Source organism: Chroicocephalus ridibundus, chromosome Z, assembly GCF_963924245.1.
Source record: "Chroicocephalus ridibundus chromosome Z, bChrRid1.1, whole genome shotgun sequence".
NCBI classification, from domain to species: Eukaryota; Metazoa; Chordata; class Aves; order Charadriiformes; family Laridae; genus Chroicocephalus; species Chroicocephalus ridibundus.
The window spans coordinates 61,871,927-61,894,062 of record NC_086316.1 but is presented as its reverse complement, the minus strand read 5'-3'; the positions used below and the strand labels follow the sequence as shown (position 1 = coordinate 61,894,062).

Sequence of the window (22,136 nt, the reverse complement as noted above, 5' to 3'; positions counted from 1 at the left end):
GAGAAATCCACAGGTTAACAGCGAGAAATTGGGAGGGAAAAAAACTGTAGACACTTTCGTGTTTCTTGGGAGGACTCAGAATCACAAAAACATTCTGTAAAATAAATTTTTTGTACTTTTTGTACAAGTAACTGCAAATGCAATAGTTTGAAGCTTAAAGTAATTAATCAGTGAGCATCCTAGCACTCTGCTAAACTTCACCTCCTCCAGATATGTTGTTCTGCCATTTACTTGATTTTTTTTTCATAATACCATAACACAGCTTCAGGCGTACTGTTGCCAGCTGTACCTCTGTGTGTTACCCAAGGACGCAGTCCAGATTTAGAATGCTAAACTGCGACAGTTATCTGGGCCTTGGCGAGCTGCTGAAACAAACTGCAAATTGAGACTTCCTGACTGGAAAGGGTGTGTTTAAGAAATAATTACGTGTCCTGGGGTCTCAATACTGCAAAGAAAACAAATCTGTCTTTAGTGAAAATCTGTCAATGGGGTAGTAACATATGTCTTCAGAGGTAGTTATCCTGACATCTGTTTACAGCCTTCCTGTGCCCCGTTGTCTTCTTGTCTGAAACCCGTAATTATTTTCCTTGGAATTCAGCAAATCAACTCAGTGGTTAGCAAGAATGAGTGTATCTTTCATCATTTCATATGTAACAGCAGTCTTGTTTTGTCATACTCTTTTCTTATTGTGGCTATTTAGGATCAGTACCTGAATATCATTATGAAGACCTGACTGATATCAGTGGAATTTGAGGATAGACTGGTGTAAGAATTACAAGGTCAGATCAGATTCACCAGCAATGCCATTAGAAATGTCCTTGAGCAATTCTGCTTCTCTTCTGATATGAGTGTTCATACAAACTGGATAGTTTCTTTTGTAACTGTTAAACAAGTTTGCATTCCATTTTCTTCCTCCAGTGCTGTGTTAAAACACTATTTGCAGTACAGGATTGACTTGAAAAACTGTGGTCAGAGAGTCTCTAAAACTTGTGTTGCTTTTGCATAGAGGGATGAAGACGGACTGCCCAAATCACAGTCCCTCCTTTCTCGGTCCGGCAGTGCAGAACCGGAGCTTGATCCTGTTTATTTCCTTCTGATGTATGCCTTTGGCAGTGGTTTTCTCGCCTTGCCTCCTCCAGAAGGGTCAGGTCACTTGAATAACAGTCGTACAATTACACTCAGCCTATAAGCAGGGCGATCTTTTGGTTCTGAAAACCCGTTTTCAAGCAAAAAGCTTCAGTTAATTATTTTTATATTTGAAGTGATGGTACTGCAGCTGACAGCATTTCGCCACACCGAGCATTAGCCCCATGGGGATTGGTAGATGAAAAGTGGGGGGTGATTCTTTTTTCCAAATCAAGTTAGCTTAACATAATTTGAAAAGCTTCCACTCTCGCCACAACTTTTCTCTGAGAAAATGCTGAATCCATACTTCAGCTGCTAGCACACTAGATGAATGTGGCAGTGAGGATCGGCTCGTACCTGGATACTTCACAGCCAAGTGCAAACCCACACACAAGGTACACTGTTTTTCCTGGCTGCCCTGACAGGAAAACAAGGGCAATAAGCGTTGTCTGCCCTAAATTCGTTTACCAAGAGCCCGTATCTGGCAGTAATCCTCCAAGGAAAGGTTCAGGCTTCCCCCTGCTGCATAATCTATTACACCTGTGCTATAAGGGCAGGTTTTCAAATCACTGGTGAAGGCCAATTGAGTTATATTCTGATAAATACTGTGGTGGGGAAGTTGTCAGCCTAGTCACTTGGTTTCATAGAATTGTTAGGGTTGGAAGGGACCTTAAAGATCATCTAGTTTCCAACCCCCTTGCCATGGGCAGGGACACCTCCCACTAGACCAGGCTGCTCAGAGCCCCTCCAGCCTGGCCTTAAAAAACTTCCAGGGATGGGGCTTCCACCACCTCTCTGGGCAACCTGTTCCAGTGTCTCACCACCCTCATCGTGAAAAACTTCTTCCTAACGTCCAGTCTGAATCGACCCATCTCTAGTTTTAATCCATTCCCTCTAGTCCTACCATTACCCAACATCCTAAAAAGTCCCTCTCCAGCTTTCTTGTAGGTCCCCTTAAGATACTGGTAGGCCACTATAAGGTCTCCTCGGAGCCTTCTTTTCTCCAGACTGAACAACCCCAACTCCCTCAGTCTGTCCTCATAGGAGAGGTGCTCCAGCCCTCCGATCATCCTCGTGGCCCTTCTCTGGACACACTCCAGCATGTCCGTATCTCTCTTGTAGCTGGGGCTCCAGAGCTGGACGCAGCACTCCAGGTGGGGTCTCACGAGAGTGGAGTAGAGGGGGAGAATCACCTCCCTCGACCTGCTGGCCACGCTTCTCCTGATGCAGCCCAGGATACGATTGGCTTTCTGGGCTGCTAGTGCACACTGACAGCTCATGTTGAGCCTCTCGTCTGCCAGCACCCCCCACTGCATGCAGACAGTTGCAACAAAGCGCTTTCCAAGATGAAACCAAGATTTACAAAAATTGCAGTTATGTATCATACATCTGGCAGCAGGCAATATATGTGTACATCATGGGGAAAAAAATAAATGTGTTTTTCCGTAATGCTTTATGTGGTGTACCTTGACTTTTATGTGGTGTACCTTGGCTTTTCTGGTTAAAAAATGGGCTGGGATGTAAACGGGAAAGTTGGTTAAGAAAAATCCCGCACAACGAGAGCGCTCTGGTGTCATCCCCCACTGTTTGCGCAGGGGCTGATCTGAGGTCGGCAGACGGAGAACACACTCCATTTCCCGGTCATTTTCCGGGCATTCCCCCTGCCCGGGAGCCTCGACGCGGGGCCCGCCGCGGGCTGGACATCAGACCTGCTCTCCGCCGCCTCGGGGACAGGCTGCACGGACACCCGCCGCGGCCGGGGCCGAGCCCGGCGCCGCCGCGGGGGCGCGCAGAGGAGAGTCACGCCGCGCCGGCCGTGGCCCCCCCGCTTCTCGAACGCTCCCGGCCCGTCGCCACGGTAACGCATGGGGCGGGCCCGCCGACAGCCAATAAGGAGGCAGCGGGCGGCCAATCAGCGGCAGCGGCTGAGCTGTTTAAAAGCGCCGCGGTTGGGCTGGGTCCCGTCCTGCCGTTCCTGCCGCTCTGCCGCTGCTGTTCCGTTATGGCGCTCAGGGCTACCAGGGTAGGTGCGGGACGGGCCCGGCCGCCACCTGCGGGGGAGCCCAGCCCACCGGGGTGTCGCGCCGCGGGTGGCGGGGAAGGCGGTGGGGTGCGTGCGCACTTTTCCTTCTCCCGGGGCACCTCCTCGCTTCCCCCGGGCTCCCTTTCGACCCTTGGGTTGGGGGTGGAGGGCAGCCGTGCGACGCCCCATGTCCGCGTTCCGTAGTCCTCCGGTTCCGCGCGTGCAGTCCCGGCCTCCACCCGCGACGCTGCCGCTGACCGCCCTCCCCTCTCCCCACAGCACACTCAGGTGGCGACCGACGTCGCGCCGAAACGCAGCCTGCTGCCTGTCACCGTGCGCGGGGAGGCGGTGTGCGCCCCCAAGATGGGACTGCGGCCCCGCACCGCTCTGGGGGACATCGGCAACCGCGTCACTGAGACGAAAAAGCGGGCTGCTGCCAGGATGGTGGTGGAGGAGACGGTCTGCAGGAAGGTGGCAGGTACCAAGCGCACGGTGGACATCTCCCTGGGTAAAGTGGGTACCAAGAAGACGCTCAGGGCCGTCGCCAAGGAGGAGGTGCCATTGCCAGCTCCAGAGCCCAAGCTGGAGCCCCAGCCTGAGCCTTCCCAGGTACCGCCCAGTGCCGTGGGCCCCCTCCCCAGCCCCGCGCTGGGCTGACTGGGGGGCACGGCCTCTCCCAGTGCCCTGAAATGGGGGTTGTGAGCCCCCACAGCTCTTGGGTGCAGCTCGCCCTGTCGGAGCCTGCGCTTGGCCCGCACTGGGCTGCAGCGGCGGGGTGCTGCCTGCCCTGATCCTGAATTTCCTTGTAGGTGGAGCCTCAGTCTCCAACCCCCATGGAGATATGTGAATGTGCCCCATCAGAGGACATACTGTGTCAGGCTTTTTCTGATGTCTTGCTTGATGTGAAAGATGTAGATATGGATGATGGTGATGACCCACACCTCTGCAGCACCTATGTGAAGGATATCTACAAGTATCTGAGAGAGCTTGAGGTTGGTAGGAGCAGGTCAGAACTGCGAGGGGGATCTGCTGACGCAGTGAGACTGTCATTATAGGTGTGGCTTGGAGCTTCACTTTCATCTATGGATTTTCCTGAGGACTAATAAGTGATCCCTCAACTTAAAATACAAGATTAAACTGAGCTGATAACATAAACAGATGATGATTGTTAGACCAATCAACTAGTAGTACTAGTACCATGCTCTTTCTAGCCCATCTCTAGCAAATGAACCTCGTGGCCTGCATCATGGGCACCACAGGCTATGCCTGTGCCAAATTCCTCGATAAGCCTTAGAGAGTAACAGAGGCTAGACACTGCAAATGCTCCAGCTAAGCCAGTAGGTAAATTAACCCTATTCCTTCCACACAGGAAAACAAACCTGTCAGACCCAAATACCTGGATGGCCGGGAAATCAATGGGAACATGCGTGCCATGCTGATGGACTGGCTTGTGCAAGTGCAGGTGAAATTCAAATTCCACCAGGAGACCTTGTATATGGCAGTTGGTATCATCGATTGCTTCTTGCAGGTGAGTGCGTCTTGCCCAGCACTGGGCAATGCTTTTCCCTTAAGCTGAAGCACAAGCACTGATCAGTAACACCATACACCATTAGACATGTTACCCTTAACAAAATACAGCTGACCAAGAGAGGGCATGTGATGTTTTGAATTGTATGTACCACATAACCCTCTCGACTATGAATAGTGACTCGATGGATCAAAACTGCTTACTCCTCTTCCTCATTTGATCTCAAAGCCTTCTAATACCCCTGCAGATGTCAACAGAAGTAACAGATGCCAGTATGAACATCAAGTCATAGAACAAACCTTACAGTGGCTACTGTGGCTTGAAAAGCTGTGTTCTGAGCTAAGTCATTCAGGTAAATCTCTACTGCTTCTTACTACAGGACAATCCTATCTCCAAGAAGACACTGCAGCTGGTCGGTATAACAGCTATGTTCATTGCCAGCAAATATGAAGAGATACTTCCCCCACACATTGGAGACTTTGCCTACATAACTGATTGCACTTGCACTACATCCCAAATCTGCCAGATGGAGAGGAAGATCCTGCAAGCCCTGGACTTTTGTCTGGGTCGCCCTGTCCCTCCGCACTTCTTAAGGAGGATTTCAAAGATAACAGAGGTAAAGCTGAGAACAAGTGTTACTGTAAGCAGAGTCTGAAAATGCAACACTTGACTGCAGCAGCTTGTTAAAATGGTTCAAAACATTTCAGTGATGCAACAACAGTTTAGCAACTGAGCCTATTTGAGACCTGTCTCCCATGCAGAAACAGGTCTTGTTTGTCTGGTTTTAGTCATGTGAACCTAACCCACCCACAACCAGAATTAAAACGCTGCTGCAGGAGACTGCTAGGCTGCCATTGGAAGGAGTGGTCCTAGACTATAAGCAGCCTAATACAGCTCAGAACTGCTACGTAATTAGACCACTTGAATTTCAAGCCTATAGCTATGAAAATGTTTGCTAAGTATTTCTTCCTGTTTGACTAAACAAAGGCTTGACAGGATGCTCTTACATTGGAGATAGACAATACTCAACTCTGACTTACTGCAGGCGGACTTGAAACAGCACACTCTGGCCAAATACCTCATGGAGTTGTCCATTGTGGATTATGATATGGTTCACTTTCCTCCATCTAAGACTGCATCGGCTGCTTCCTGTTTGGCTTTGAAACTCCTCAATGGATGTGGGTGGGTAAGTCCTGCTTGTCAGACCACCTCCTAGTTTGGGACTCAGTGTGCCTGTGCACACTCTGGGCCAAGTGCATGCCTTCTGCTTCCCTTGGGGTATCACATCATGTTCTTGTCTCCCCATGGTTCATTACAAGGGGACAGAAGTAGGGTAGTAAATCTTAACTCTCCCCTGTGAGACAGAAGACCATGACTGCCCAAGCCCAACAGAAGACAAAGAACCGAGGGTACTCAAATTGTTCTAGTATGTTTGTCTAATGACTTCCCTTCCTTTCAGACACCAATTCTGCAACACTACACATCTTACACAGAGCATGACCTTCTACCAGTTATGCAGCACATAGCAAAGAATGTAATTCTGGTGAATGAGGGTGCTACCAAGCAGATGGTAAGAATCTTAACAGTGCACATGGGTAGTATGTGTGGTTAATTGTCAGTATGTGGCACGCTAAAGCTGTCTTAGCTGAGCCACTGCTGTCAGACTTGGATCAGACCTGCCCACTTCAGCTGAAGATACCTAACTTGCTGAAGTGGCATGAGCCAGCCATGAATCTTGCATGCTAGGATGGGCTGGGCTTCGTGACCAAGCGTCAGGTAGGCTGGAATAGTGTGAATTTTTGAAAAGGGTAGACTTAATCAAACTTCTCTCTTTGCAGGCAATCAAGACCAAATATGCCAGCAGCAAAAATGGCAAGATAAGTGCCACTGAACATCTGAAATCTTCCACTATATGGAATCTAGCACAACCTCTGATTAACAATATGTAACTGCTGCTCTAACTGAAGCAGAACATTATGCTATGTGTCACTTTGTAAATTTGTATCTCTATTGGTGTGTTCGGTCTTCTTAATAAAGTCTTTTTACCTTGTGTCCTGTGTGGTAGCACAGCTGACTTCCTCCTACAGCTAAGGCTTCTCAGTGGAGGCTGTAAACAGCCTGAGGGGTGTTACGGGAGCCCTAGGCCAGGCCCAGCTAGGGCTGCTGCTCCTCCAAGTAGTCTGCTACTGTGGCGTCAGAGATGGTATCTCCCAGATTTGTCAGACTAGACGTCAGCTCTCTTAATTTAGTATTTATTTACTGTACTGTTTTTTAATAACTTAACTCTTGGCTTTACCTCTAGGAGAATACTGGTCAGAGAGCTGTGTCTGCCTTCACTTGAAAGTGATGATGGGTCTTTGCCTACCACTCTCCCCATCTCTTTCTTTTTCACAAATACTTAACCTCCTTCCCTTCTGTTATTTACCTGAAACGTACCCGGGAGAAGGGGCTGCCTTGTTGTTCCCTTCTCGTGCCCACCGCAGGTGAAGGTTTGTTTACTGGGAAGGCTCGGGTGGGGAATAAGCTCAGCCCTTTTGCCGCCGCAGGCACCTTGTGTCGGAGGCCCCTCCCCAGTTCGCGCCTCGCCACCACGGAACCACCACCGCTCTCAGCGCCGCCCGCCTGGCGGCCGAGCGCCGAAACGCCGATAGAGATGAAGAAGCGGTCCGGGATTGCCCGGAAGCGCGTGGGCTGCTGCGGAGCCCCGCCCCAACAAGGCAGAAGCAATCGCCAGCCGGGCTGCCGAGGGGCGCGCGCGGGAGGTTTGAAGGCGCCGCCATGGAGCCGCTGAGGCGGGAGGCGGGCATGGCGGCCGAGAGCGAGGTCGAGGCCGAGGTGGAGGCCAAGGCTGGGGGCTGGCTGGTGATCCAGCCGCAGGCGAAGCTGGACGTCGTCATGCTGCTCCGGTCAGTGCTGGGGGGGGGGTCCGGGGAGCCGCTGGGGCGGCGGTGGGTGCGACTGACCGTTGTCCCTTTGCTTCTCCTGCAGCCTGAGGGACCGGATGAAGCAGCAGCTCACGGAGCACAGCGCTGCAGTTCGTGCCAGTAAGCTGATCCCGACTCTCGCTCCCCACAACAGTCCCCAGTGCTTCCTCCTGCTGTGATGTTACAGTAATTAAGAATGTGACGTGGCTCATATATATATTTTTAAAAATTATTTCTCAAAAGCGCTCGTTATAGCAATGAAATATTTTTCTTGGCTGAGCATCTTACTGCATTTCCCAGACAGCTCCTGGAAACACGTTTGAGTGCTTAGAGAGCTTCCGTATGGTCGTTGCCCGCTGCCATTTCTCCTCTCGGATTTCCCCATTAAACCCTTCAAACGCTCTGACACATGACAATGGTTTTCAGGAATCTGATCGCTGGTGCTGAAGTCTTACCAAAAGTCTGCCAACCTGTTTGTCAGCAACGCTGATTTAAGGGGTTTCTTCTTGTTCCCATTGTGTTTCCCTTGCCTATGTCTTCTTGCACCGAACCAGCCAGCTGCATAAATAAAGCAATGCTGTGAGCCAGCTCTGGCATGTTTAAAGAGTGCCAAATACAAAATATTTTAAAGCCTAATTATTTCTCTGATACAGCTGATTGATAGTGTGGTCTCACTAACAGTGGAAGAGATGATAAGGCATAGAGGCAGGAATAAAAAATACCATGTTAGTATAGCCATTGAGCTGTTTATCCTTAACATTCTGTATATTGTATTTAAAAGTCTCTGTTGGGCTTTTTTTTTTGGTGATGTTCTTTCTTTACAGTTCAAGAAAATGGCCTTGATCACATAACTGAACAAAATTTTATTGACAGGTATGTCAGTGGATAATTTCAAACTTTTGATGTATTTTAAAACAAAGAGGAGAAGGGTTAAGATCTGAGCTTGGAGGTTCTCTTCTAGTTACTCCTCCTTAGTAAATTTCACGATCTTAGTAAATCTCTTACAAGGGCACTTAGTGATAGGATGAGGGGTAATGGCTTCAAACTGAAAGAGGGTAGATTTAGATCAGATATTAGGAAGAAATTTTTGACTGTGAGGGTGGTGAGACACAGGAACATGTTGCCCAGGGATGTTGTGGATGCCCCGTCCCTGGAAGTGTTAAGGCCAGGCTGGATGGGGCTTTGAGCAGCCTGGTCTAGTGGGAGGTGTCCCTGCCCAGGGCAGGGGGTTGGAACTAGATGATCTTTAAGGTCCCTTCCAACCCAAACCATTCTATGATTTTATGATCTCTGGATTAACAATCAGTACTTCACAGGAGCCTGGTGAAAATAAAAGAAATTAAGATAAAATATTGGGAAGAAGTATTTTACTCACTCTCCTAATGTAGTTCTGTATCCGATGTGGCTTCTAAATTTGCAGTCCTTCTTGTGATAGCTAGAATTCACTAATATAGTTCCACATGTTAAAATACTCCTGGCGTTAATAATTTGTTGTTTAAAAGAAAAATTCTTACTTTAGACATGTAGAGAGCAAGTTAAAAATGTGACATTGCTTTTAATTTTTTTGTTATCTACACACTGTTTGGGGTTGTTTGGTTTTTTTCCTTCAGTGCCACACAAAATTTGGAACAAGATGTGGAGAAAGTAAAAGTCTCTTTCCAGAACAAGGCATTAGCCTTGCAAAGGTAGAATTTTCTTCCTGTTTATTTGGAGATTTTCTGTTTGTTTATGTGTGCACACATACTTGTACATACACATAATTCTGATTAAAATAGGATTTCAAAGTTATGGTGTGTATTACAAACATGAGAGATTTTAGTACCATTGAACAAGTAGGAATGTGGATGGAGATACCAGAAAAAAAAAAATTACAAGTTGAAATGTGTAAAACCAAAGGTTCCTGCAAAATTGTGAAAGTCTGACTGTATAAATCCGTAATCACATTTCTTGGCAGTATTTTACAAACGGTGGAAATTGATAGGTGTTATACCTCTCCTGTGTTGCACAGCTGTTCATTTGAATTCCCACCTTTGCCCAGCTTCCCTTCTGCAGACTCTGGGATTAATGGTGTCTGGGTATGTTTGACAAGAGAGAAAGGAGTTGTCAACTCTCACAAATAATCATTGATGCACCTTTCTTGTCCTGAGAGTTAAGCCCCATTGTTTAACAAGTATGATGTTTAAAAGGTACTGAGTATTTTATATATATAATTCCAGTGTGAAAGTGGACATAAATGGAACCTTGAAAATATCTTTTCTGTCACTTATCTAAATCTACTCCTCTTGGTTTCTTACCAGTTCTCATCAGTTATATGTTTCTTCCCCCACAATATGCAGGATCCAGCTTACGGTTGCCCTCAGAAACAAAGTGAAGCAAAATGATAATGACTCACGGTAAGGTGTTGTTGGGGAAAGGATGTCTAGAAAGGAATGGACTTTACACAGTTTCATGTGACACATTTCTACATTACTTCATTGTACGTTTTTTAAAAGCAAGCTTCCTTCTTGTTTAGACTGAATGATAAACCGTCACCTTCTGGCTAGAATCAGCGCAATCAGATCTCTTATACCCAGTGTGGATTTACATTTGGGCTCTGAATCAACCAACCTTTGATTACAGATCCAATAGTGAGAACTGTTTGTGGTTAAGAGTTTTTTGTCGTTAATGCAGGAGGTACCTGTGTTTATAATAGCTGACCATGTTACAGGCTTGTAACAGAGCCTTGCCTCTGCTTTGCTGCCTTCATTAATTAATCATGTAGGAGCTTAATGTCTTTGAAAAAGAACTGAAAGTTCCAAATACGTTTAAAATTAGCTTTTAATTTCCTGCACAATATTAACGGGTGCACACATATGAAGTGTAATATGAGAAATTTAATTTCTGTCAGCAATACAACTGAAAACTGACATCTCCATAATGTCCCTGCCACGCGCCATAATTCAGGAGCTTCAGTTGTTGGTCATTGTCAAGTGTCTGGGCATCCTTGATGCCTTCTAAGCTCTCTGATTTGGAATCTCAGACTGAACTGAAACAAAATTGTGCTTTATTTTGGTGTTAGAAGAGGGGATTTTTTGTTTAATCCAAATAACTGATTTACGCTGTTGACTTATATTAATGGTCTTAAGGTATGCAACTGTTGTTTCCTTCCTTAGACTGATACTGGAAACTCTGAAAGACATAGTAAAGCTCAGCAGTGCAGTACTTCAATATCAGAAGGTAAGTGGCAGTTGTAGCTTCTGTTGCAGTTGAGCAGGTATACCACCCTCAACATGGCCAGGAGCCCAATTAGAAAGTAACAGGCTTGCACAAGTCATTTGAAGCTAAATAGGTGGCCCAAAGGGTGCTGTTTCTCCTGGTGTTAAAATTACTGAAATGATTACTTAAAGTGAGTAGGTAAGAAAGTCTGCTTCTAGAGCTGCCTCGACTGCTTTTGTGGATTGAATTAGCATCTTTCAATATTTTTGTGAGCCAAAAGGCTAGGAAATACTTTTTTTTTTTTCTTTCAGCAAGCACATGAGAAGGAACAGAAATTGAACAACATTAAAATGAAAAGACTCTGTAAGTGTTAGCTACATTGACTTTGATTGATATTTGAATGCACAGTTCATATTGTAAAGTTTTTCTTGTAGCAGTATTAATTTGCATCTGAAGTAACTGCGAAACTCTCAACACAGTTATAAAACTTCTGAAAAGCGTAGGAAGCACAGTAAAAATGAGCTGGTGTGTTGCCTACTTGAGCATGAGACTGACATGTTAGAATGAGAGATGTAAGGAGATACTTGAAAAGAACGTGGTGGTGGTTTACTTGGTGTAAGCTCCACAGAAAATTACACACCATTTAGTAATTTAAATCAGTCCTACAACACCTAAAGGATTTTCTTTTTTTGTCAGACTGCACCTTTATGAAACGTTTGCAGAATGGGAGGGGATTTACTTACAAAGAACTCTCATAGTATATATGTTGGTATTCAGTAGGCTTGTTAAAATGGGTCAAATTTAGATCTGAAGTCAATCTTTTAAGAAGGTAAATGTATTTTCTGAATGCTTCTACTGTCATATGGACAGGCTTGACAACAGTTTTGACAACTGTTGTTGGTTTCATGCATAGAAGTGGTGTGTATGTTGACAGTAATGAACAAACACCATGAAATATGTCTTCATAGGAAAACCAAACATCCCTAGTACCTTCAGAAATAAGGGAACAAATGCTGTGTCAGCATTCTCTCAATGTATGAACTGTCTCTAAATGGTTTTATTCAGTCTAGTTTTCAGCCTGGCTTCCTATAAAAAACTAGAAATATTCGCTGGTGTTGTCTATGTCCCTTGTACAACTTCGGAATTTGGTTTTGATCAAATTGGAAACAGGGAAAGGGTCTTAAACACCTCTGACTATGAAAGTTGTGACAACCAAAGATGGGGTGTAGGGAAGGTGTTCCAAATGTCCACAGCTGACAGAAATGCAGGCAGCATACAAAGTACTTTCTCTTTTCCTAGCAGCCAGGGAACCAACTGATGTACTTTGATACCAGGAAGCCAGAGCACGTTGCCTCTTGGGAGAAAGGAATATCCTGAGGTATACTGGAGGGAAGGGGTGGAGTGTGAAGTTAGGGTTATTGCAGTGGAAGTGCCTTAGATGTCTCTGAGGAAGAAAACACATCTTTAGTTCTAGTGCTCACCTAACTACTTCTTAACACTTCATTTTCCTAATAATGGAACAGCATTAAAAAAAGCCGGAAAACAGAAACTACTGGAAATTAATGAAATGATGAAAAAGAAGGAGGAACAAGCGAGAAGGAATGTGAGCACAATGATGAAGATAAATAATACCTTTAAAAAAGAGAGAAACATGACTACAGTAATTCAAAATGTATTCCAGGTAATGTGCTGTAGCTTTTAGAAGCAAGTTTGCCGTTTTGCAACAGTCAAGATAACATATTGTATAGTAAATGTAGCTTCGAACAAATGATGGTAATGGAAGAACTGCTGTATGAAAGGAAAACTTCATTGCTTTAAAGGCTAAAAGCATGAAATTGTCACAAACTACTTTAGGATAATTGTTAACAGAGTTTAGAGACAGTCTTTTCAATCTATCTTTATTCCTTTGTTCCCTTAAAGGTACAAAAATCATGCATTTTCTCAGAAAATGTCTGTCACAGCAGTGACTGTATTTCCTTACACAGAAAGTCACACCTACACACACACCCCAAATCAGTTCCCCCATCTCATGGTTGTGAAAAATAAGTAGGCCTTAATCTGATGATACTGGTGAGCCAGACTGCTGCTCCTCAGCCTGCCCCTTCTCTCCACATGGGTGTCTCTGTGTCGCCCACGACAGCACAAGGAAGACCACGGCCAGTCTCCAAATACTTTCAGCAGTGTAGCCTTCAGCCTTATGGTTGCCTGTGTATCAGATGCTGCTGACTGGTCTGTGTGTCCGTGCAGCTGCCTGGCAGGTCATCCGGAGTGTGGAGTCAGGCAAAGTGAGGAACAAAACCTCACAATTCAGGGTAGGGTGGAAGGGCCTCCTGCAGCATCCTGTGCTCAGGGCGGGGGGCCTCTACTGAAGGTCACGTACACTGTGCTGCAGTCTGGTATTCTGCATCGCGCTGTGTGACTTGTCCTGGCATCCTTCACCTGGCCCCACAGGCTTAGGTACAAAGATGTGAGGCACAGTGAATTGCAACTGCAGCACTCTTGAGTTTATTGGCAAACGGGCTGTGAAATGCCAGATAAGCACTCACAAAGTTTATTTTAAAAATTTTGACTGGGAAAAAGAGAGAACGTATTGGAGGGCTTCAGGTAGAAGACAGGATATAACTGTGCTGTGATTTGGGGTGATCAGAAGAATTTCAAGGACAGAAAGAGAGCCACAGGTTTTTGTATTGCATGCTACGTCTACTAATAGTTTGCACTGATAACAGTGTTACATCTCATATTGAGAATGAGAAATTAAACATTTTATTAGGGTTTAGATTAGATTCCTAAAATTATTTTCTGGTTTTGTATTCCTGAAACCTTCTGACCTGTAAGTAGAGCAAGTCTTCTTTGGTTAAATTTAGTAATTCCCGTTTTCAATCCAGAATGGCATGGTGACAATGTTAACTGAGTAACCTTGAGTTTGAGGCAAATTTTTTATTTCATGTGGTTTTTAAAAAAAAAAAAAATCCCTCTAACTTCCTATGCTTAAAACAGGGACAGTGTGTGAGCATCTCTAGCAATTTCAAAGCACCATGGGTTTTTTGCCTATGTATTGACAATAGGCTCTAAATCAATGCTTCCCTTTCTCCTCTTTCCCCCACCCCACCTACTTCAAACACTGCTGTGAATTTCAAGGGCTTACAAGTCAAAAATTAAAAAATAGACAGCTTTTGAGAGATTGTACTAAGAATAATCCTTTTTAAAGGCTTTTTTTTAACCAACAATCTTTCTTTCTTATAGAATCTGATAATTGCGAGCAGAGTCAACTGGGCAGAAGATCCGTCTTTAAAGGCCATTGTTCTACATCTTGAAAAAAATGTCAATTTTCTGTGAGTCAGGAGAAACAGTGTTTAATTTTATGCAGTGTATGTAATCAGTGTACTCAACTTTATAGATTAATATGTCTCATTAGAGCACACTTTTAAGAATTTGAAAATTTAATCTTTCTGGAAGTTGTTGTTCTCTCCAGAGACTCGAAACGTGTCCATGCAACTCTTTGAAGCGAAATTCAATTCCTGATAATGCAAACAAAAAATGTCTGAACAGGTATTGTAGCTGATTAAGCTACCTGAAGAGCCACTTTCACAGCTGTCCTGTCCCAAGAGCTCATTTCTCTCTGAAAAGAGAGAATTGTCTCTATTTTAAGCTTTTATGTAAAAATGAACGTAAATCATGGCTCTGCCTTTTCTGCCCCAGTGGAAAGCCCACACTGGGAAACTAGTTAAGTCAGTCTTTGTTTTGCTTTTTTTTTTCTTATGGAAGCATTACGTGTGATTTTAAAAGGCGGAAAAATTTATACTCTTAATTGTGACAGCTGCTTTGCGGCCGTGCCATGTGCTGATGAGTTGAGCAGAGCATCCAGCACTAGATGCACCCTGTCGACGCTGTTCCCACGTGAACAATACTCGGGGAAAACGTCGGTAAAAAAAACAAACCAAAAAACCGTAAAAACAGCGGCACGGTTAATTTAAATACGCCTTTTTTTTTTTTTTTTCTTTTTTCCCGGCGACGATCGTGTTTTGACGGGGCGTTCGAATCGTTGCGTGTGACGCGTCTCGCTTTTAACGCGGTAGGCGACTATCGGCTTTTAAACGGAACGAATAAAAAAAAAAAAATGAAACGCATTTAGGTGATGGGCGTGTGTTTTCTGGTGTGGCGCCAAGGCCGGGCCCCGCCCACAGCGGGCGTGGCTCCGCCCACAGCGGGCGTGGCCACGCCCGCTGTGGGCGGAGCCACGCCCGCTGTGGGCGGAGCCACGCCCGCTGTGGGCGGGGCCCGGCGCTACCTTCCCCCCCCCCCCCCCCGCCCTCAGGCGCGGGCGGCGGGTCACCATGGGCAGTAAGATGGCGGCTGCCACTAGGGTCGTTCAGGTAACGGCAAGCGACCCGGGCAGACGGGGTGGCAGGGGACGGGGAAGCCGGGGAGGGCGGCGGGAATCGCCTGGGTTTGCCCCCGCCGAGGCCTGAGGCGGACGGGGCCTGAGGCGGCGCCGGGGGAGGCCGGTGTCCTTGGATTGGGGGCGGGGGTGATGAGGCGGGAAGTTGGGCCCTCACGGTGTCGCCGGTGATTTGATGCCAATGCTCCGTTCTCTGGTATCAAGGGATAGTCCAGGGCAGCCCACAGCCTTTTGTGCGCTGTTAAAAAGGGAGGGATGTCCGGCATCTCCTTTCTAAGGCATCCCTCCTCAAGGTGAAGGTGAGACGCGGAGTCTTCCTCAAAAGGCAGGTTTCAGAAATAAGCAGCGCAGCTTCAGCTACCCGGCTTTATCATTTGTAGCTGCTTCTTCATGGAACTTGTCAATCTCTTCCAGCCAGATGAACAAATATGTGCAGGCATATACACATGTACATAGCACAGCTAGCAATTCCATGTGCTAGAATTTTATAATTGCATTCACACAGCTGCGGTAGCATTTTCTGCCTGCACACACACTGCTGCGAGACAAAGAAGAGAAGGCTTGTTCTTGCTCGGGACGTTAGGGTGGAGGAATGCCTTTAAAGGTGAAATTTTTCCTGGGGTAAACTTTAGCAAGTTAATCAGAGTGGCGGCGCAGAAAGCGGCAGTATAGAAGTGGTTGTGTAATACATTGCATGTTCCATTTTATTCCTGTGAAGAATGTGTCTAGAAATATATTTTACTCTCATTGTTTCTCCTGCTACCTTGCCTTGTTCTAGGTAGTCAAGCCACATACTCCGCTAATTAAGTTCCCAGACAGAAAAAGTAGCCCAAGACCTAAAAGTAAGTATTTCACCTATATATACAGCTTGTGACATGTTTCTTTGCATTTACTGTTTTATATAAGAAGCAGCACACAATTTTTCTGTTTCAACTATGCAACTCAACTGATTTTGAGCAGGGTTTCTGGAACAGTTGTTTTAGTTTGAAGGCAACTCTTCAGACTCTATACAATTATGAGAATACACATAATATGTGCATGTGTCTATTTTTTGGTCAAGGCAGATTCACAAAGATTTCCAGTGTTGTTTTTCTAGTTAATATATTAAGTCCTATTTTTCCAAATACTAGTGTTTGCCCGAAATGATTGTGCCCAAGTCAAGCAGTTTTAGGTATTCGATGATATTTGCACAAATGATGTTGCATTTTCCTTCTCTCTTCTTTTCGTGTGAAATGTCTGTGCTATTTAAAACTGTGATTATAGCTGGGAGAGCCATCCCACTGTACATTTTAAGAAGTATTCCTAATGAATACCGAGAAAAAAATTATTTCATCGCAATCTTTGACATTGATTTTTGTACCTAAACCCATGTTGATATTTACAGGATTCCCAATACTGTTGCATTTAGACATCAAATTTATGTAATACATTGTTTTAATACTCCTTTTGAGTCAACAAAGCATTTGAAACTAAAGTAGATGTCTTAAGAAGCTCTGTTATGTTATTCACACTTCTTCAGAAATGATACTATATCACGTTATTTTCCACAGCATTATCACATTTTGTAATTTAGCTTTATGTTTAGTTTATCCATTAACATTACAGAGTGTCTACAGCAGACTCACTGACACTTCCGACTTAGCTGTGAACTCTTCAGGAACTATTTTCTGCAATAACTTTCTGTCAGAATTCTGCATGTTGTGCACAGTCAGCCTGATGCACCACCTCTCAAGCCAGTGAACTGCTTTATCAAAGGCTTGAAAACGTGTTACTTACCTCTTGTTTATGTCTGCATCGAAGATTTTTGTGGATGTATGCTCTAACTTGATCAGGTTCTGTTGTCTCATTAGTAAATTTCAAGCGATCTCATCTTGCTTGAATGCTGTAGCAGTAACTGCATTTCACGGTACCAGGCTGTTGCTTCTGCGTAGCCAAACAGAGCTCTGCAGATCAAAACTAAACTTTTAGAGGTGTGGGTTCTTGAAAGGCCAGACAAATTCTTTTACCATATTACTACTGCAACATGATGGTCTTAAGGGAGACCTGGGGAGGGAAAAATGTAGTAGAGACTGTATCCGAGTTAAAGCGACAGCAGTATTAAGTCTGGTACTTTTGGGTCTTTACTTCTGATGTTTTTAATTGGGAAATGCATCTACTCCAACTACACTTCAGACTGAAACATACAATAGAGGAAAATCCTTGGCAAGTCTCTAGACATTTTTGTGCTTTATGAAACAAATTTGTAGAAACTGTTCCCTGTTTTTTCGTATATAACGTGTGTTATTTCTTGAAACACAATACTTTTCCCCCGTTCAGAACATGCTCATTCTGATGGGCTCTCTTCCTCCTTGCTCTGCTTGGGATCTTCCATTGTTCCTGAACCACCTGATCAACTTGCAGCTTTCAGATACAGTCTTCTGACTGAGAACTTCTGAATGTGCCTCTCAATGGTGTCTTTTTTTTTTTTTTTTTTTTTTTTTTTAACCAATGGTGGTTTGATCACATTGCGGTGGGTGTTTGATGTCCCAATCCTGCCATTGTACTTTAACTCCTTGCATTCTTTGACTCATGCAGTCTTGATGCTGCTTATTTTATAACTATGTAGTCCCTCTGTACCAGCTGTTTAGATGTTGCATTGGTCTTGCTCATTTTTCAGGAGCACTGAGAAGGGCTACCTGTGGAAGCATTCTGCTTTATCAGGTGTTTTAACCTTATATAAAGAGGTCTGAGTGCTGATGAAGTAAACACACTGCTGTGAGACTCCGTCCTGCCTGGTGGGGTAATTGTGTACTGCTGTTGTAAAACCAGCCACGGTGGGACAGGCCTATGTTTCATAACACTGACTTTGACAACACTGCCCTTTTGTCATCTCTTCTCCTGTCCTCAACCTCAAGGAACCTTCGCCATCATGAATTCCTTAAGCCTAGCTCCTGGCCCTCACCTGTAAATTACTTCATGCAGTCCTTTGTCTCTGCATTTCATTAACATTGATTGCTGATGCCTGATATTTGGTGGTCATTCTGCACATCATTAATAAAATCTGGTATGATCCATTTTGTAATATCAAAAATGGGAACAACACTGCATTGAGTGTAGGGGTATGTCATAGTTGTGAGCTTTATCTTTCTGTAAGCCTCTGCCTCTTTTTCACAGTCGTAGTAAACAAAAAGCATTATCTCAGTGGATCTTAGTTATTTATCTCAGTTATTGTTCTACATAATTGCCTCACATACATTTATGATACTGTGTGCTTTTTCTGCAAGTACAGCTTCCCAGTGAAAAAGCCTTTGTTAGGATATATGCTGATTTATTGTCATTTTCTACGTCACTGTTTCTGCCACTCAAATATGCTTTCTTTTACTGTCAGAATTTTTTCACTATGCTCTTCATATATTTAACAACAGTAAAAGCAGGTTGTGAGAAGTAGAGTGTATTTGTTATAATGAAGAAAATTGTCAATAAACAGTGACTTTTATTGGCTGCTCATTAACTAATTTTACAGTCTTGTTATATCTCTGTAAATGGTTTTGCAATCTGGGTCTCAGTACAGGAATCTCTACAAGCAAGCGTACCATCTCCCCATGCTTCAAGAGCACAGGAGTCTGCAGGAGGCAGATCACCGGCCTTTCAAAGTACTTCGCCTGTTAGTAGAGTACAAGGTACACCAGATACTTCTGAATTAGCAAGAACCTTACCTCAGAAATACAGAAGGAAACTTATGTCAGATGAAGAGATTGAATTTATTCAAGTAAGTTTCATTTATTGGTGTGTATTATCTGTATTTACCCAGCATTTAGCTTACTTCTATACCTTCTTCAAAGTTTCAAATCTGGTATTGCCTTGTAATTCTTGGTAGGGGTGTGCTCCTAGCTTTCATGACTTTGATGCACAGTACCCAAGCTACAGATTCTCAATATACAGCTCTCACCAATTCGTAGCTTGTGGTATCGCTGAGTAGAGAGATTCGGACAGATAGCCATAGGCATAGCCTGCATTAATCACCGTCACTACCTGGTTTGTAACAGCTGTTTAATGTGTAATTTGAAAGTGCTGGACGGGAGCCCAGGAGTCTGGTCTTAGATCAGCGAAAGCTATTACCAGGTGACTGAAGTCCAAAATATTTCTCAAACTAGTTTTTGTAAGTTATCTATTAGTAAGTCAACTCTTCTATTTCTAGTAGTAGAAACATTTTATTAAACTTGGTAGAAATATTTTCTGCAATATTTGTAAAGATGGCATTGGACATGAAAGGCAAGAAAAACCTGCTTTTTTTCCTGTAACAGTTCTCAGTTGTAAACACTGATGCTTAAAAAGGGAGAATGCACAAAATTTGAAGAATTTGTGACACGGGTGTGAGATTGAAATGAAAAGACCTTGCATAGCTTTGTTAAATGACAAGGACACCTACAGTGTAACGATGTTAGTAGAGGAAATCGCTTTTCCTGCATGTATGTTTATAACAGTGCAAAAGGTGATTTGATCTCCGTTTCCTGCTCTTTTAGTGGAATATATTCAGCTGTCCGCTTTTCTTTTACAGCGTGGAGGTCCAGAATAAGTATGGAAGATAGTTTGTTGGCCACCGTTGAAGAATGACGTATTGTGTTCACAATAAAGGCATTTCCTTAATATTAAAAATGATTGTATACTAATAGCTTTAATAAAAATCCATGTGAGGATGAGAAGGTTGACACAACACACTATATATTAGTTTGTGATTGAGAAGGATTTTCTGTTGATGGCTAACTAGCAATTGAATATATTTGATGTCCACACCATTAAAATATTTTTCTAATTAGCCATTTGCAAACTTGACAATAGAACTGAGTCATTTTATTTTTCTATTTAAAAAGATCTGGATGTCTCATCAGGACATCAGGATCATGAGAAGATAGAGTTCAGGATCGTGGGCAGTATTCACAAAACAACAAGAAGTAAAATGGCAACCTTGGACTTCAGGAGGGCTAACTTTGACCTCTTCAAGAAGCTGCTTGGAGAGATCCCATGGGCTAGGGCTCTGGAAGGCAGGGTGGCTGAAGAGAGCTGGCTGGTATTCAAACACCACTTTCTCCAAGCTCAGGATTGGTGCATCCCTAAGAGCAAGAAATCGGGCAAAGGATGCAGGAGACCTGCATGGTTGAGCAGGGAGCTTCTGAAAAAGCTCAAGTGGGAGAAGGGAGTTTACAGTAAGTGGAAGAAGGGACTGACTACTTGGGAAGATTACAAGAATGCCGTCAGAGCGTGCAGGGATGAAACGAGGAAAGCCAAGGCCTCCTTGGAATTAAACCTGGCAAGGGACATCAAGCTCAACAGGAAGGGCTTCTTCAAGTATATTGGAGGCAAAAAGAAAAAGAGAAATTGTGGGCCCGCTGTTGAATGAGTCAGGAGCTGTGGTGATGGAGGATGCAGAGAAGGCAGAGTTACAGAATGCCTTCTTCGCTTTGGTCTTTACTGCACAGCCTAGCCCTCAGGTGTCCCAGACTTTGGAGAAAGTAACAGGGAAAATCTGGACAGAAGAAGACTTCCCCTTGGTTGAGGAGGATCAAGTGAGAGATCAGTTAAGTCAATTAGATATCCACAAGTCCATAGGTCCCAATGGGATGCACCCAAGAGTGCTGAGGGACTTGGCGGAAGTCATTGCTGGGCTGCTCTCCATCATCTTTGAAAGGTCCTGGAGAACAGGCGAGGTGCCTGAGGACTGGAGGAAAGCCAATGTCACTCCAGTCTTCAAAAGGGGCAAGAAGGAGGACCCAGGGAACTACAGGCCGGTCAGCCTCACCTCCATCCCTGGAAAGATGATGGAACAGCTCGTTCTGGGCCTCATCTCAAGGCATGTGGAGGAAAAGAAAGCTATCAGAAGTACTCAACATGGATTCACCAAGGGGAAATCACGTCTGGCTAATCTGATAGCCTTCTACGATGGCATGACTGGATGGATAAATGAGGGGAGGGCAGTGGATGTTGCCTACCTTGACTTCAGCAAGGTGTTTGACACGGTCTCCCACAGCATCCTCATAGGGAAGCTTAGGAAATGTGGGTTAGATGAATGGACAGTGGGGTGGATAGATAACTGGTTGAAAGACAGAGCTCAGAGGGTCGTGATTAGGGGCACAGAGTCTAGTTGGAGGTCAGTGACAAGTGGTGTTCCCCAGGGGACAGTACTGGGTCCAGTCCTGTTCAATATATCCATCAATGACCTGGATGAAGGGATAGAGTGCACCCTCAGCAAGTTTGCTGGTGACACAAAGCTGGGAGGGGTGGCTGACACAGCAGAAGGCTGTGCCGCCACACAGAGAGACCTGGACAGACTGGAGATTGGGCAGAGAGGAACCTTATGAAATTCAATAAGGGCAAGTGTAGGGTGCTGCACCTGGGGAGGAGTAACCCCATGGACCAGTACAGGTTGGGGGCTGACCTGCTGGAGAGCAGCTCAGGTGAAAGAGACCTGGGAGTCCTGGTGGACAACAGGATGACCATGAGCCAGCAATGTGCCCTTGTGGCCAAGAAGGCCAACAGCATCCTGGGGTGCATCAAGAAGAGTGTGGCCAGCAGGTCGAGGGAGGTCATCCTCCCCCTCTACTCTGCCTTGGTGAGGCCGCACCTGGAGTACTGCATCCAGCTGTGGGCTCCCCGGTTCAAGAAGGACAGGGAACTGCTGGAGAGGGTGCAGCAGAGAGTTACCAAGATGATTAGGGGACTGGAACACCTCTCTTATGAAGAAAGGCTGAGGGACTTTTGTGTCTTCAGTCTGGAAAAGAGACGGCTGAGGGGGGACCTTATCAATACTTATAAACACTTAAAGGGTGGGTGGCAGGAGGATGGGGCCAGGCTCTTTTCAGTGGTGCCCAGCAATAGGACAAGGGGTGACGGGCACAAACTTGAGCATAGGAAGTTCCACCTAAACATGAGGCACTTCTTCACTTTGAGGGTGGCAGAGCACTGGAA

General features: G+C 44.9%; 3 protein-coding genes across 6 annotated transcripts; all 3 read left to right on the top strand.

Moving 5' to 3' along the window:
* The first annotated feature begins 3,077 nt into the window (after positions 1-3,077).
* Positions 3,078-6,692, top strand: CCNB1 (cyclin B1). 3 transcript variants are annotated; one of them, XM_063320073.1, is made up of 8 exons: positions 3,078-3,148; positions 3,428-3,757; positions 3,958-4,140; positions 4,518-4,676; positions 5,056-5,292; positions 5,722-5,862; positions 6,136-6,246; positions 6,515-6,692. In XM_063320073.1, the coding sequence occupies exons 1-8, from the start codon at positions 3,128-3,130 to the stop codon at positions 6,623-6,625; spliced, it is 1,293 nt and encodes a 430-aa protein (XP_063176143.1). In that variant the 5' UTR covers positions 3,078-3,127; the 3' UTR covers positions 6,626-6,692. The 3 variants fall into 3 exon arrangements, with proteins under 3 accessions (XP_063176143.1, XP_063176144.1, XP_063176145.1); XM_063320074.1 differs by having other exon boundaries at positions 5,722-5,858; positions 6,515-6,645; XM_063320075.1 differs by lacking the exon at positions 3,958-4,140.
* Positions 6,693-7,423: 731 nt separating this feature from the next.
* On the top strand, positions 7,424-14,888 carry CENPH (centromere protein H). The gene is made up of 9 exons (XM_063320332.1): positions 7,424-7,582; positions 7,665-7,720; positions 8,425-8,473; positions 9,211-9,285; positions 9,937-9,993; positions 10,753-10,816; positions 11,107-11,158; positions 12,319-12,476; positions 14,039-14,888. The coding sequence occupies exons 1-9, from the start codon at positions 7,455-7,457 to the stop codon at positions 14,129-14,131; spliced, it is 732 nt and encodes a 243-aa protein (XP_063176402.1). The 5' UTR covers positions 7,424-7,454; the 3' UTR covers positions 14,132-14,888.
* Positions 14,889-15,096: 208 nt separating this feature from the next.
* KGD4 (alpha-ketoglutarate dehydrogenase subunit 4) lies at positions 15,097-19,986 on the top strand. 2 transcript variants are annotated; one of them, XM_063321160.1, is made up of 4 exons: positions 15,097-15,168; positions 15,973-16,036; positions 18,740-18,942; positions 19,732-19,986. In XM_063321160.1, exons 1-4 carry the CDS (start codon positions 15,130-15,132, stop codon positions 19,747-19,749), a joined length of 324 nt encoding a protein of 107 aa, XP_063177230.1. In that variant the 5' UTR covers positions 15,097-15,129; the 3' UTR covers positions 19,750-19,986. The 2 variants fall into 2 exon arrangements, with proteins under 2 accessions (XP_063177230.1, XP_063177228.1); XM_063321158.1 differs by having other exon boundaries at positions 15,973-16,038; positions 18,721-18,942.
* The last annotated feature ends 2,150 nt before the right edge of the window (positions 19,987-22,136 follow it).

Excerpts from the sequence above, each read along its gene's own strand:
- KGD4 (XM_063321158.1), top strand. The coding sequence starts at position 15,130 with ATGGGCAGTAAGATGGCGGCTGCCACTAGGGTCGTTCAG. Across the intron at positions 15,169-15,972 it reads CTGCCACTAGGGTCGTTCAG|GTAGTCAAGCCACATACTCC; the intron begins GTAACGGCAAGC and ends GCCTTGTTCTAG. Across the intron at positions 16,039-18,720 it reads GTAGCCCAAGACCTAAAAGT|TTTGCAATCTGGGTCTCAGT; the intron begins AAGTATTTCACC and ends TCTGTAAATGGT.
- CCNB1 (XM_063320073.1), top strand. The coding sequence starts at position 3,128 with ATGGCGCTCAGGGCTACCAGG. Across the intron at positions 5,293-5,721 it reads GGATTTCAAAGATAACAGAG|GCGGACTTGAAACAGCACAC; the intron begins GTAAAGCTGAGA and ends GACTTACTGCAG. Across the intron at positions 5,863-6,135 it reads TCCTCAATGGATGTGGGTGG|ACACCAATTCTGCAACACTA; the intron begins GTAAGTCCTGCT and ends CCTTCCTTTCAG.
- CENPH (XM_063320332.1), top strand. The coding sequence starts at position 7,455 with ATGGAGCCGCTGAGGCGGGAGGCGGGCATGGCGGCCGAGAGCGAGGTC. Across the intron at positions 10,817-11,106 it reads CAGTACTTCAATATCAGAAG|CAAGCACATGAGAAGGAACA; the intron begins GTAAGTGGCAGT and ends TTTTTCTTTCAG. Across the intron at positions 11,159-12,318 it reads CATTAAAATGAAAAGACTCT|CATTAAAAAAAGCCGGAAAA; the intron begins GTAAGTGTTAGC and ends ATAATGGAACAG.